This window comes from Hylobates moloch, unplaced genomic scaffold, assembly GCF_009828535.3.
Source record: "Hylobates moloch isolate HMO894 unplaced genomic scaffold, HMol_V3 SCAFFOLD_19, whole genome shotgun sequence".
Classification (NCBI taxonomy): Eukaryota; Metazoa; Chordata; class Mammalia; order Primates; family Hylobatidae; genus Hylobates; species Hylobates moloch.
The window spans coordinates 31,044,651-31,059,558 of NW_026652294.1; the positions used below are offsets into that span (position 1 = coordinate 31,044,651).

The 14,908-nt window shown below is 53.7% G+C and overlaps 1 protein-coding gene and 1 long non-coding RNA gene across 8 annotated transcripts in view; one reads left to right on the forward strand and one right to left on the reverse strand.

The window, feature by feature from the left end:
* LOC131381981 (uncharacterized) overlaps positions 1 to 3,572 on the forward strand; it is a 5,592-nt gene extending 2,020 nt beyond the window's left edge. Inside the window, exons 2-4 of one of the 2 annotated variants that reach the window (XR_009211102.1) lie at positions 82 to 185; positions 489 to 774; positions 3,233 to 3,572. This is a non-coding gene — a long non-coding RNA (uncharacterized LOC131381981). The remainder of the gene's footprint in view (positions 1 to 81; positions 186 to 488; positions 775 to 3,232) is intronic. The other variant, XR_009211103.1, reaches the window with a different exon arrangement.
* Positions 1 to 14,793, reverse strand: part of TUBGCP6 (tubulin gamma complex component 6) — a 25,906-nt gene extending 11,113 nt beyond the window's left edge. For 5 of the 6 annotated variants that reach the window (XR_004245343.2, XR_004245344.2, XM_032138228.2 and 2 more), the window contains exons 1-4: positions 13,501 to 14,793; positions 10,125 to 10,288; positions 3,701 to 3,911; positions 544 to 717 (exon numbers count right to left, since the gene is read on the reverse strand). Coding sequence is in view for 4 of the 6 variants with exons in the window: in XM_032138228.2 (XP_031994119.1) it covers positions 544 to 717; positions 3,701 to 3,911; positions 10,125 to 10,288; positions 13,501 to 14,241 (1,290 nt within the window). In the remaining 2 variants the exon portion in view is untranslated. Of the gene's footprint in view, positions 1 to 543; positions 718 to 3,700; positions 3,912 to 10,124; positions 10,289 to 11,128; positions 11,617 to 13,500 lie in introns of those variants that run through there. The other variant, XM_032138231.3, reaches the window with a different exon arrangement.
* Positions 14,794 to 14,908: the final 115 nt, after the last annotated feature.

Sequence of the window (14,908 nt, forward strand, 5' to 3'; positions counted from 1 at the left end):
CCTCTGCCCACCTTCCCTGACACCCTCCGCTCAATCCCCCAAATGCCCCATCATCCGCCTGCCTATTCTCTCCCACTCAAGGTGCAGACCCTGTCCCATGGGCCTCTTCCCAGCCCATGAGCCAGCTTCAAGACTCACCAAACAGTAGCTTCCGGAGCCAGACTTGGCTCAGAACTCCCAGCAATGTAAATTCACCCAACAGGAGGGCCCTGCCCTGTCAGTCATCTGCAATGTGCCGGGCCCACTGGGGAGCAGGCAGCAAGAGCCCCATTCACACCTTTCCTGCCCTGCGCACCCCTAATGCTGGCTGCACCTGCCTCCCATGCACCCCAGGGCCCACACACATCCGCCCCAGGTTTCTAGTGAGGTAAAACATCCTCACTGACCCATCCCTCAAGAGCCACTATCGGGTTTCGGATGTTAGCAAGGAAAGAAAAGGTTTAGACTCTCTGGTCCTGCAGAAGGACCTCTGAGATTCTCTTTTCCAGGTCGTGTGCACCGTTCTCACAAAGGTGTGTGACAACCATGAGGCGAAGGCCATACCTGGAACACGAGGCCTTTGCTGTACAAAGAGTCCAGGACGGGCTGCAGAGAGAAGTGACTCAGGCGCGTGTAGCAGGTCCCATACTCGGCCACTTCCGAGAGCAGGCTGCTGATGCTCTCGGGAGACGCTCCTGACACGTGGACGCCCCGCTTCACCACAAAGGCCTGGGCTGGCTGCACAGGGGCAGAGGACACCAGTCACAGAGGCCAGGCACCCAGACCCCCAGTAAGGTGCCGTCTCCCTCCACCCTTGCACCCAAACCCACACCACCTAGAGTGCCCCCAGGACCCAAAAGCAAATGCCCAGAAGGCATACCCAGAACTCCTACACCGAGGGACCAGACCGAGGCACAAATCCTCACTGACCACACTGAAAAATGCATGTTTAAAATGCCAAGTGTAGAAAAGGGTAGAAAAAAACAGAACACCTTCACAGGACACAAGTACACAAACAGCCTCCTGGGGCAGAAGCTATAAAACATGATGGCCGTGAGACCCGCTCATTCGACGCCTAGGGATGAATTAGAGGAAATGATGGAAGATGCACAAAGACTCGCCACAGCACATTCTCCGAAATATGTTTACAACCAGAGTGGAGACCCCAATAGAGGGCTCATGACAACCAAAACGAATGGGCAGCAGAAGCCAGGAGGGAGGTTACAGCTGCAAATACCCACGTTAGGAAAAAGAGATATCCCACGTTACAAAGGAACAAGATATCAAACCACAACGGCACTGTGTATACCCTAAAGAGATATTTTAAAAAGAGCTGTTAGGCCAAGCACAGTGGCTCACACCTATAATCCCAGAACTTTGGGAGGCTGAGGCAGGAGCATCACTTGAGCCCAGAGGTCTGAGACCAGCCTGGGCAACACAGCAAGACCCCCATCTCTAAAAAATTTTAAAAGTTAGGACAGGCATGGTGGCTCATTCCTGTGATCCCAGCACTTCAGGAGGCCGAGGCGGGTGGATCACTTCAGGTCAGGAGTTCATGACGAGTCTGGCCAACATGGCAAAGCCCCGTCTCTACTAAAAATACAAAAATTAGCCAGGCGTGGTGGTGTGCACCTGTAGTCCCAGCTATGCAGGAGGCTGAGGCAGGAGAATCGTTGAATGCGGGAGGCAGAGGTTGCAGTGAGCTGAGATTACGCCTTTGCACTCCAGCCTGGGAGACAGAGCAAGACTCCATCTCAAAATAAAAATAAAAATAAAAATTAGCCAGACGTGGTGGTGCATGCCTGTTGGTCCCAGCTGCTCAGAAGGCTGAGGCAGGAGGAGCAATTTGAGCCTAGGAAGTTGAGGCTGCAGTGAGTCATGTTTGAGCCATTGCACTCCAGCCTGGGTGATCCTGTCTCCAGAAAAAAAAAAAAAAAAAAAAAGAAGGCTGGGCGCGGTGGCTCACGCCTGTAATCCCAGCACTTTGGGAGGCCGAGGCGGGCGGATCACGAGGTCAGGAGATCGAGACCATCCTGGCTAACAGGGTGAAACCCCGTCTCTACTAAAAATACAAAAAATTAGCCGGGCGAGGTGGCGGGCGCCTGTAGTCCCAGCTATGCGGGAGGCTGAGGCAGGAGAATGGCGTGAACCCCGGGGGGCGGAGCCTGCAGTGAGCTGAGATCGCACCACTGCACTCCAGCCAGGGAGACACAGTGAGAATCCGTCTCAAAAAGAAAAAAAAAAAAAAATACAAAATAGTAAAACAATAGAACGAAACAAAAAGTTGGCTCTTTGAAAAGATCAACAAAATTGACAAGTCTTAGCTAGAATAATTAAGAAAAAAGATGACTAGGGCTGGGCGTGGCTGCTCACACCTGCAATCCCAGGACTTTGGGAGGCTGAGGCAGGCAGATCACTTGAGCCCAGGAGTTCAAGACCAGCCTGGGCAACACGGCAAGACCCCATCTCTTCAAGCATTTTAAAAATTAGCTGGGTGGGCCAGGCGTAGTGGCTCACGCCTGTAATCCTAGCACTTTGGGAGGCTGAGGTGGGTGGATCACTTCAGGTCAGGAGTCAGAGACCAGCCTGAGCAACATGGTGAAACCCCATCTCCACTAAAAATACAAAAATTAGCCGGCTGTAGTGACAGGCACCTGTAATCCCAGCTACTCGGGAGGCTGAGGCAGGAGAATTGCTTGAACCTGGGAGGCAGAGTTTGCAGTGAACTGAGACCGTGCCATTACACTCCAGACTGGGCAACAGAGCGAGACTCTGTCTCAAAAAAAAAAAAAAAGAAAAGAAAAAAATGAGCTGAGTGTGGTGGCACGTGCCTGTAGTCCCAGCTACATGGGAGGCTAAGGTGGGAGGATTGAGATTCAGCCCAGGAGGTCGAGGCTACTGTGAGCTGTGATGGTGCCACTGCACTCCAGCCTGGGCAAGAGAGGGAGACGCTGTCTCAGAAAAAAAAAAAAAGAGTCAGGGTTGGTTCCACACAATAAGGCTATCCCTACGACAGACAAGATGAGCTGTGAGCACGGTGTTGAGAACAGGCACCCTCAGCGCCGGCAGCAGCTGGAGCTTGCTGGTGAGCACTTTTCTGGGGCAGTCACTGGCTGTGCTTCTAGTCCATTCTGAAGTCTAAGAATGGCCACCATAAAAGAACATTTAAGACAAAGGAAGGGGATAAGCACTTAAATGAAAAAGCTGCAGAGCAAAACTTCATTTTTCTGAATATATCCATTTACTTCTTCAGTGCCCAGCAAGAGGGCTGGCTAAACGGCAGCTGGTGCCAGAACCAGCAAGTCCCGGCCCCATCCCGGATGACACCGCGGTCCAGTGAGAAGAGCAGCGCAGACCCCAATCTCGGGACGCTCTTGGCAGGCAGGTGCTCCTGCCAGCGGTGGGAAGGCTCAGAACGCGCCTGGCACTTCTCCACGATGGAAATGGCAATGGGGGGAGGAACATTTTCTATCGCTTTGCCGACAGCAATAAACATGTTATTTCTCTGCAGCTTTTTAAAAGGACATTAATAAATTAACACCTTTTAGAACCAAAATGGGATGACTTTGGCTGTCATCACTGGTGGCCCTCGGAGCTGGCCTTCCCTGCCACTCCCCACTCCCTGCACTGGGGCTTGTTCTGCCCCACAAAGGGTTGGGCAGTGCGTGGTGGAGGGCAGGCCAGCCCCACACCACTGTGGCCGGGAGTGAGCAGTTCTCACCTGGCAGAGGGAAAACGTGGCAGACACGACCCCAATCAAGACGTTCAGCACATCTTTCACCAGCTCGCACTCCTTCACCAGCACGGGCTGCGGGGCCTGTAGGATGCCCCCGGCAAGCAGCTGGAGCTCCCCTTGGCGGAGCCTGCAGAACTTGTCAAAAGCGTCCCTTCCCGCCTCTGTCAGGTAAGGCTCCTCTCTGTGGCCAGGTGGGCTGCGAGGGGGGCAGGAGAGAGGCCATGAGCAGACGTCGTGACCTGCACCTCAGCACCCGGAGGCTTTCTCTTGGGAATGGGCATGAACGGAAGTGATTCAAAACAATAAACTCTAAGAAACATAGCCAGGTACGAATGTCAACTCACCACCCAGCCTTTTGTGGATGCTGCTGCTGCGAATACCAGCACAATCGATTCTATCAGGACAACTCATGTGGAAAAGTGTTCCAGGGCACCTACCTGGGGTCCTGGGCATGGCCGGGGGTATCCGACTGGCCCAGCCCTGGAAGAGCACCCCAGGCCACACCAGTGGCCCTCAAGATGGTGACTCACTCATAAAGTATTCTTCTGTTAGAAACAAAACAAGATTTGTACACCCATGTACACAGCAGCATCCACACCCTGTCCACAGCAGCATCATCCACACCCCTATCCACAGCAGCATCCACACCCATCCACGGCAGCATCAGCCACACACACCCCCGTCCACGGCAGCATCAGCCACACACACCCCCGTCCACGGTGGCATCAGCCACCCCCCTGTCCACGGCAGTATCCACACCCGTCCACAGGAACATCATCCACAACCCTATCCACTGCAGCATCATCCACACGCGTGTCCATGGCAGCATTCACACCCCTATTCACGGCAGCATCATCCACACCCAGGTCCACAGCAGCATCCACATCCCTGTCCATGGCAGCACCCACACCCAGGTCCACGGAAGCACTCACGTGCCTGTCCACAGCAGTATCCACGCCCCCGTCCACAGCAACATCATCCACAACAGCCAGGGGAAGAGGAGCCTGAGCACCCGACGGAGGAGAATAAATACAGTCCGTGCAGACCCCCCCCCATCATTCAGCCTTAAAAAGGAAGGCAGCTCAGACACATGCTCCAGAAGGCACAGCACTCAAGGACGCCACGTGGAGTGCAATGAGCCATCACAAAACACTGTCTCCCCAGGGATGGCGCTCGAGGACGCCAAGTGGAGTAAAATGAGCCATCACAAAACACTGTGCAACTCCACTTACATGAGGTCCCTACAGTGGCCAAAATCCTAGAGACAGAAAGTGGAGGCCAGGCGCGGTGGCTCACGCCTATAATCCCAACACTTTGGGAGGCCAAGAAAGGCAGATCACGAGGTCAGGAGTTCAAGACCAGCCTGGCCAACATGGTGAAACCCTGACTCTACTAAAAACACAAAAATTAGCTGGGCGTGGTGGCATGGGCCTATAATCCCAGCTGCTCGGGAGGCTAAGGCAGGAGAATGGCTTGAACCCGGGAGGTGGAGGTGGCAGTGAGCCAAGATCGTGCCACTGCACTCCAGCCTGAGCAACAGAGCAAGACTCCATCTCGGAAAAAAAAAAAAAGTGGAGTGAATGGGGAGTTGTTTAATGGGTTCAGAGTTTCCTGCAGATTTGCTGTGCAGCAGTGAAAATACACACAGCATTACAAAGCTGTACAACTGGTTAAGACGGTAAAAATATCATATAAATTTTACTACCCCACCTCAGAAACACCGTAAGAGATGGATACAGAAAAAAATTCACAATTTTTTTTTTTTTTTTGAGATGGAGTCTGGCTCTGTCACCCAGGCTGGAGTGCAGTGGCATGATCTCGGCTCATTGCAACCTCTGCCTCCTGGGTTCACGCCACTCTCCTGCCTCAGCCTCCCGAGCAGCTGGGACTACAGGCACGTGGCACCACGCCTGGCTAATTTTTTGTATTTTTAGTAGAGATGGGGTTTCACTGTGTTAGCCAGGATGGTCTCAATCTCCTGACCTCGTGATCCGCCCACCTCAGCCTCCCAAAGTGCTGGGATTACAGGCATGAGCCACTGCACCCGGCCAAGTTCACAAATTTTTTTTTTTTTTTTTTTTTGAGACGGAGTCTCGCTCTGTCACCCAGGCTGGAGTGCAGTGGCGCGACCTCGGCTCACTGCAAGCTCCGCCTCCCGGGTTCACGCCATTCTCCTGCCTCAGCCTCCAGAGTAGCTGGGACTACAGGCGCCTGCCACCGCGCCCGGCTAATTTTTTGTATTTTTAGTAGAGACAGGGTTTCACCATGTTAGCCAGGATGGTCTCGGTCTCCTGACCTCGTGATCCACCCGTCTCGGCCTCCCAAAGTGCTGGGATTACAGGCGTGAGCCACCGTGCCCGGCCTAGTTCACAAATTTTTAAGACAAAAACAGGCAAGCTGGGCTGGTACAGGCAGCCCTGGGCACATGCAACTCTGAGGAATTTGCCTCCTGCCGGTGCTGAGGCTTTGAAACCACATGTACTGGCGCTGCACACACTCACACCCCCATCCTCCCTGCAAAAACAATCAGCTCCAAGAAACACACTTTTACTGACCACCTCTGCTATGTGGAGGGTGGGCTGGAGGGGGCAGAAGGAAGGAGACCAGCCCTGAGGTGTCCAGTCAGCAGGTGGGGCCGCTCTGGACCCCTCAGGATGAGATGAGCATGAGAAAGACACAGCCTCTCAGAGCCTCTGTCTGACCCTGCATTTCTTCCTGCAGATGGCCTCGGCAGGGGTGCAGGCTGTGGGCACAACCCTGCTTCCCCCTGCAGCCACTTCTACCCCATCTCCTCCAGGACTGGACCCCAGCGCTGCCATGGCTGTACACCCCCTTGGTGACTCAAAGCTGAGAAAAAAAAGCCCATAGCGAAAACACAAAGACACAGCGCAGCATCCTGTAGGCTATGGAGTGAACACCGCCCCCCACAGGTCCCCAGGGAGAACACAGCCCAAAATGTAGCAAAATGCTTCCCCCAGATGGATGGCACATGCAGAGAAAGAGACCATTCCAGGGTCTGAAAGGCCTCCCTCCGCCTTAACCCAGCCCTTGCAGCTCAGCAGCAGGGAGGGCCGTGAGCAATCGGACAGTGCTGGCTCTCAGGGTGGACTACAGCAGGGGAGAGTGGCCCCCCGTGGGGTCTTGGGACCTGTGGGACAGCAGGGTTGATGTCTTGGAGAGTGGAGAGGGCTCAATTTCTGGCTGGGCGGCAGTTTCTTTAGCCACCTGCTGGTCAGAGCTCATCACAGCAGGAAACTAGCAGGTGGCTGGGATTTAAAATGAAACAAGACCAAACGATTTGCCAAAGGAACTTGAACCACAGCATCAGGCTGACCCGACTGCAGTGTCAGGGGCCGTGGGATCAGGGAGTAGAGGGGCCCAGGGGACGTAAACTCAGGTCCAGCCACTGTGTGGCCATGTGCAGGTCAGCCACTGTGTGGCCATGTGCAGGTCAGCCGCTGGACACTGAGATGACCACAGCACTTTCACTCTGCAAGGCCCTGGGCAGAGAAAGTCCCTACAGGAGCTGCCCAGGCTGTGCTCAGCACACTGCCAGGCACACAGCAGCACCTCCCTGTAGGAACAACCGCCAGGCCCCACCGTGCCGGAGCTCTGCAGCGTAGGAACCACCACAGGTGCCCCCACAGTGCCAGAGCTCTGCAGTCTCCAGCGTATTCAGAACAAGGTGATGAGGAGAGTGAGTGACCGTGTCTCCTAATCAGCAACCCGAAAAAATGAACCTAGAAAAGGGGGAGCTAATAAGTGAAATACAGCCAGCACGGTGGCTCGTGCCTGTAATCCCAGCACTTTGGGAGGCTGAGGCAAGCAGATCACCTGAGGTCAGGAGTTCAAGACCAGCCTGACCAACATGGTGAAACCCCATCTCTACAAAAAATACAAAAATTAACCGTACATGGTGATGCACCCCTGTAATCCCAGCTACTCAGGAGGCTGAGGCAGGGAGAACTGCTTGAACCCAGGAGGTGGAGGTTGCAGTGAGCCATGACCACACCACTGCATTCCAGCCTGGGTGTCAGAGTAAGACTTCATCTCAAAACAAAACAAAAAAAGGATGGGCGCAGTGGCTCATGCCTGTAATCCCAGCACTTTGGGAGGCCGAGGCGGGTGGATCACCTGAGGTTGGGAGTTCAAGACCAGCCTGACCAACATGGAGAAACACCATCTCTACTAAAAATACAAAATTAGCCAGGCGTGGTGGCACATGCCTCTAATCCCACTGTAATCCCAGCTACTCGGGAGGCTGAGGCAGGAGAATCGCTTGAACCCAGGAGGCAGAGGTTGCAGTGAGCCAAAATCGCATCATTGCACTCCAGCCTGGGCAACAAGGGCAAAGAGAAAGAAAGAAAAATAAAAGAGAGAGAGAGAGAGACAAACTTATGAGGGAGAGTTTGGGGGACCTAGTTTGTTTAGGATGAAAGGAGTTGCCTAATTATGGTGAGCTGAAGAATGTTCCAGGTGAAGGGAACCTGGTATTGGAAGGTTGAGTTTTTACAAAAATTAGCTGGGCATGGTGGCGGGTGCCTGTAATCCCAGCTACTCAGGAGGCTGAGACAGGGAGAATTACTTGAACCTGGGAGGCGGAGGTTGCAGTGAGCTGGAGATGGTGCCACCACACTCCAGCCTGGGCAACAGAACGAGACTCCGCCTCAATAAATAAATAAATACCAAAAAAAGAGAAAAAAATACTATTAGCAGACATGTACAGAATAAAGCAATAACTTGTAGGGCCAGTTTTTTTTTTTTTGAGACGGAGTCTCGCTCTGTCACCTCGGCTGGAGTGCAGTGGCGTGATATCCGCTCACTGCAAGCTCCGCCTCCTGGGTTCACACCATTCTCCTGCCTCAGCCTCCCCAGTAGCTGGGACTACAGGCACTTGCCACCACGCCTGGCTAATTTTTTGTATTTTTAGTAGAGATGTGTTTTCACTGTGTTAGCCAGGATGGTCTCGATCTCCTGACCTCGTGATCCGCCTGCCTCAGCCTCCCAAAGGCCAGTTTTTAAACATGTGAGGGATTGGCAGAGAGCAGGACCATGAGATTTGCTTTGACTGATGCACCAGCAGGAAGTGACACGGCAGGAAGGCCCTGGCAGTCAGGATAAGGCCACCACCGCTGTGCTGGGAAGCAGGGAGATAGTCATCCCTGCGGGAATCTTCATGATGTCAGGAAAGCTCGCCCACCCGGGGGCACATGCTCCTGTCCAGGCTGCAAGAGCCCGGCCACTGCATCCCAGAGCGCTCAGCTCCCGGCCAGCCCTGACTCTTTCACCCAACACTCCCCAAACCGATACCCACAGGATCACCAGTGGACTGGATGTGAACAGGGCATTCCATGGCCAAACATTTGGGGAAATGCGTGTTTTTTTTGTTTTTTGAGATAGTCTCACTCTGTCACCCAGGCTGGAGTGCAGTGGTGCAATCTCGGCTCACTGCAAACTCCGCCTCACGGGTTCAAGCGATGCTTGTGCCTCAACCTCCTGAGTAGCTGGGATTACAAGTGAGCGCCACCACGCCCAGCTAATTTTTGTATTTTTAGTAGAGACGGGGTTTCACCATGTTGGCCAGGCCGGTCTCAAAATCCTGACTTCAGGTGATCTGCCGGCCTTGGCCTCCCAAAGTGCTGGGATTACAGGTATGAGCCACCGCGCCCGGCCAAAATGCATATTCTCTACCTGGGTTCTGGGAGTTATCAAAAGATACCACCACATTAAAGACTCTGACAGGTGCTGAGTGCAGAGGCCTCTGGACCCAGGTGAGCCAGGGAGTGAGTGGCTACCGCATCCAGAGAGCAAGCTGCTGGCACCGGTCAGGAAAAAGCTGCTGCAGCTGGAGCTTCTCATAGCCCAGACTGCCCCTCCCAACTCCTCCAGACACAGACGGAAACGGCTCCTTCATCAGCACCCCGTGCCCAGAGGGCATTTCTTCCTGGCACTAACCACACAGCCGGCCAGGCAGCTCTCTTGCTCTTAAGGACATAACTTAGCTGCCCCGACTGCTCTGCCCGGCAGGTGTGATCTGGTTACTGGCACGGGGAGGGGAGCTCTGCCCGACAGGTGTGATCTGGTTACTGGCACGGGGAGGTGGGCTCTGCCCAGCAGGTGTGATCTGGTTACTGGCACGGGGAGGGGAGCTCTGCCCGACAGGTGTGATCTGGTTACTGGCACGGGGAGGTGAGGCCTCCTTAAAGGCTGTTAGTGCTTTCCCCTCTGCATTTCTCTTAACTCCCAGGACTCAATTTTGGACACTAGCTTAGGTTACTAACCCATTACAACTGCCTGGACCCCTGAGTACACAACGCCCCCCACACACCCCACCCCCACACACCCCACCCAAGGCCACGCTCATGCAGGGGTAGGGGCACTGCATGCCAAGGCAAAGAAGGGCACACACCAGCCGACTCGCTCCCAGCACCTCCGCTTGCTGGCCTCATAGGTGAGTGCGGCTTCCCACAGGTCCACGTCTGGGGTCACGCTGGGCTCAGACTGCGAATCAGGAGTCAAGTTGGACGCTGACTGGAATCCTTCGTCTTCCCACTGATCCACACTCGGTGGGACCTGGAGACATAGGGAAGGGCAAACCGCCACTTATTCCTATGCCCACATTTCATCCAAGGGCGATGAGAATTCCAGGAACTTTATCCACCTAGTTCCATTGACTTGTTAGAGGCAAAGACCTAGCAAAATGTTCCTTCTGTTTTTCTCAAGCACATGTGTACCATACAATGTTTCCCACCAATGAGCCATTTAAGGAATTAAAATAATTCGTCAAAGCTGCCAATTTCCAATTCCATATAACACATAAGCCTCAGTGGAACTTACAGTGAAACTTTTTGAGATGCCTCAGACGTGGAAATTCCATCATGGGGAACCCAGAATAAAAAAATCACACTAAACATTAAAAAACTACTGTACACCAGGGCCGGGCACGGTGGCTCACGCCTGTAATCCCAGCACTATGGGAGGCTGAGGCGGGTGGATCACCTGAGGTCAGGAGTTCGAGACCAGCCTGGCCAGCATGGTGAAACCCCGTCTCTACTAAAAATATAAAAATCGGCCAGGCATGGTGGTGGGCACCTGTGGTCCCAGCTACTCGGGAGGCTGAGGCAGGAGAATTGCTTGAATCCGGGAAACGGAGGTTGCAGTGAGCTGAGATTGCGCCACCACACTCCAGCCTGGGCGACAGAGCAAGACTGTGGGCGGCAAGCCACCCAGGTGCCAAGGCAAGAGACCAAGGGCACGAGTTGTTCTAGTATAATAAAGAAAACATATAGAACAAGAATAGTTATACTATAGATCATAAATATGATTATATAAGAACATTATTAATCATTAGTTTGCAGCAATTACTCCCTATTCCAATATTATAATAATCTTCGCTCTACAATTATAACTTACGAGAAACCAGGCCATATAGAGAAAGGAGCTGAAGCGGCACGGTGAGAAGTGACCAGAAGAGTGTGAGCCTTCTGTTATGCCCGGACAGGGCCACTAGAGGGCTCCTTGGTCTAGTGGTAATGCAGCACCTGGGAAGACGCCCGTTACCTAGCGGACCTTGGTCTGGCGGTAGCGTCAGTGCCTAGGAAAAGCACCCACTACTTAGCGGACGGGAAAGGGAGTCTCCCTTTCCCTGGGGGAGCTAGAGAAGACTCTGCTCCACCACCTCTTGTGGAGGGCCTGACATGAGTCAGGCCTGCCCGCAATTATCCAGAGGCCTAACCGTCTCTCTGTGATGCTGTGCTTCAGCGGTCACGCTCCTGGTCGGCTTTCATGTTCCATCCTGTACACCTGGCTCTGCCTTCTAGATAGCAGCAGCAGAATTAGTGAAAGTACTATAGAAGTCTCTGAAATGCAGAAATAACGGCGTAAACTGTCTCCTCTCTCTTTCTCCACCTCGGCTGCCAAACAGGGAAGGGCCCCCTCTCCAGTGGACATGTGACCTTACCTATCATTGGAGATGGCTCACACTCCTTACCCTGCCCCCTTGTCTTGTATCCAATAAATAACAGCACAGCCTGGCATTTGGGGTCACTACCGGTCTCCACGTCTGGGTGGTAGTGGTCCCCCGGGGCCCAGCTGTTTTTTCTTTTATCTCTGTCTTGTGTTTTTATTTCTACCATCTCTCGTCTCCGCACACGGGGAGAAAAACCCACAGACCCTGTAGGGCTGGTCCCTACACAAGACTCCATCTCAAAGAAAAAAATCAGGCCGGGCTCACGCCTGTAATCCCAGCACTTTGGGAGGCCGAGGCGGGCGGATCACGAGGTCAGGAGATCAAGCCCATCCTGGCTAACACGGTGAAACCCCGTCTCTACTAAAAATACAAAACATTAGCCGGGCGTGGTGGCAGGTGCCTGTAGTCCCAGCTACTCGGGAGGCTGAGGCGGGAGAATGGTGTGAACCTGGGAGGCAGACCTTGCAGTGAACCAAGATTGTGCCACCGCACTCCAGCCTAGGCGACAGAGCTAGACTGTCTCAAAAAATAATAATAATAAAATAAAATAAAATAAAAACATAAAAATGCAAATATATAAAACACAAAAATTAGCTGTGTGTGGTGACGCACGCCTGTAGTCCCAGATATTTAGAAGGCTGAGGGAGGAGACTCGCTTGCACCCAGGAGATGGAGGTTGCGGTGAGCTGAGACCATACCACTGCACTCCAGCCTGGGCGACAGAGCAAGACTTGTCTCAAAAACAAAAAAACAAAACTGCTGTACATAAAGACATTTGCTGTAGCATTATGTATGTTTCTAAATCATCTAGCTATCGAATAAGAATAGAATCACTAGTAACAATGTATCCTTTTGGCAACACTGATAAAGCAATAAAATACAAAACTCGAATGAGGAGCTACATAGTACCATGGGAAAGCCTCAGGCGACAGACAGCAAAAGCATATCCAATTGCACAAATTATAGAACATGAACACTTTTGCCACACGTGGCTACTGAGCACTTGAAATGTGGCTTGTGGGGCTGAGGAACTGAATTTTTTATTTTGTTTTAATTAACTTCAAATTAAATGGCAGCTCTAGAAGGCAGAGGTGGCTTAACGACATGCCCTGTTAGGTAAAGATGAAAAGCAGCACGTTCCTTTGGCCGGCAGGTGGGCAGCACTGTTGCTGCAGAGGAGGGTGGCCGCCAGGAAGGCCACTCCAGCAGCCCCACCTCAGGACAATGCAGCCACCAGACTATCCCCCCTTTTACCATGATAAGAGGAAGGTCACCGGGCTGGGCACAGTGGCTCATGCCTGTAATCCCAGCACTTTGGGAGGCCGAGGCAGGCGGATCAAGAGGTCAGGAGTTCAAGACCAGCCTAGCCAGCATGGTGAAACCCCGTCTCTACTAAAAATACAAAAATTAGCTGGGCGTGGTGGCGTGCGCCTGAATCCCAGCTACTCGGGAGGCTGAGGTAGGAGAATCACATGACCCCGGGAGGCGGAGGTTACAGTGAGCCGAGATCACGCCACTGCAGTCCAGCCTGGGCAACAGAGCAAGACTCCATCTCAAAAAAATAATAATAATAATAATTAAGCCGGGCGTCGTGGCAGGTGCCTGTAATTTCAGCTACTTGGGAGGCTAAGGTACGAGAACTGCTTGAGCCCAGAAGGTGGAGGTTGCGGTGAGCCAAGATCGCGCCACTGCACTCCAGCCTGGGTGACAGAGTGATACAGTCTCAACAACAACAACAAAAAAAGAATCAGAAAGGTCACATAAAGCATTTTCCAAACCCCGGGAGAGATGAAAGAGAAAAAACCAAACATTCTACCTTAATGGCCAGCCCAGAGACGTCCGCATTGTCTGGCAGGGGGGGCAGGCCCAGTCGGACGTCCATGTCATAAGTGCGGCTGTGCACAAGGGCCCCGAAGAGCGAGACCCGGGTGTCTCTCTCGAACCTGTCACCACAAGGGTCACCAAATGAGAAGAGCCCGACGGTGGGCAGGCCAGTGCCTGGAGCAGCCTCCATAACCTCAAGTGTTTCCTGGATCATGCTGTGACACAAACACTCTTCTCTGGAGATCAGAGACTGAACGTGCATCTCAAACACACTCAGGTCATCGCAATCATAGCCGCTGTACGGAACGTTTCTCCCCACATGCTTGTTGTTAAGGAAGTAGTCTCGTTTTCTCGGCAGAACTTGAGAGGGACCACTCCCTGCCAGCTGAACCAGGAGGTCCAAAACAGACCCCACCTCCAAAAGCGGACAGCAAGGGGCTGCTTCAAGCTCCTCCACAAGCTCCTCCAAACGGTCGGCCTTGGGGCCCAGGCCACCCACTCTCAAGTCAAAGGACAACATGAGGATCTTGTTTCTCGCTGGTAGTTTTGACATGTCAGGCTGCAGCTGTTGAGTCTCATCTTGAAAGAGATTTGTGAAAAGAGCATTGTAGGCCACCTTCTTGAGGCTCCGCTTTGCCCTCTTCCGGTTCACACTGCGCTGGCCCAGGTGAGTCTTGGCAGCCGGCAGGAGGGCCTCACACAGGTCGTCGAACAGCTGCGTGATGCTGGCCATGCCCCTTCTCAGCTCCGGGCCCCCGGCGTGTGGGAAAACACCTCACCCGGGCTTCACTGACGCTCCGGAAGACAGGGAGTGAGAGAGGGTCTGAAGGGGCTGAATGACAGGCGGCCTGTCCAACGCCGAAGCTCAGAACTGATATTTTTAAAGGAGGTCTTGCGGTTGCTCTACTCAGAGTAAACTCGCCCTGCCCTCCCTAGCCCAAGCACGCTGCCCGGCGCCCGGCAGCCCACCAGAAGCCAGCTCGGCGTTTCTTCTAATTCAGTAGCCCTCAACCTTTAGGGAGTCGCAGAACCGTGGCAAACCCGAAAAACGAAACGCGCGCCCGCGCAGTACAGTGGACGAACCCGGCTTTGCACCCGTTCTTCGGGCCCCACGAGAGGAGACGGCCAGGAGAGGGTGCCACTCCGAGGCTCGTGGGCAGCGGAGAGTCTGGGGGCGCAGCCGGGTGGGTCCCGGGTTCTAGTCTGCACGTCCACCCGCTCTCCAGGCCTCACCCGTGCAAAGTGCCCACGGCTCCCGCTCCCACCGCCTCCGTCGCGTCACAGCCGCGCCAGTGTGAAGACCGCTAGGGCGGGCGCGCCGGAAATACGTCACGGGAACGCCGACAGCGCGTGAAGGTGGTGAAGCGGGGGCCGCGGTGTACTTCCGGCCTGAGTCCTGC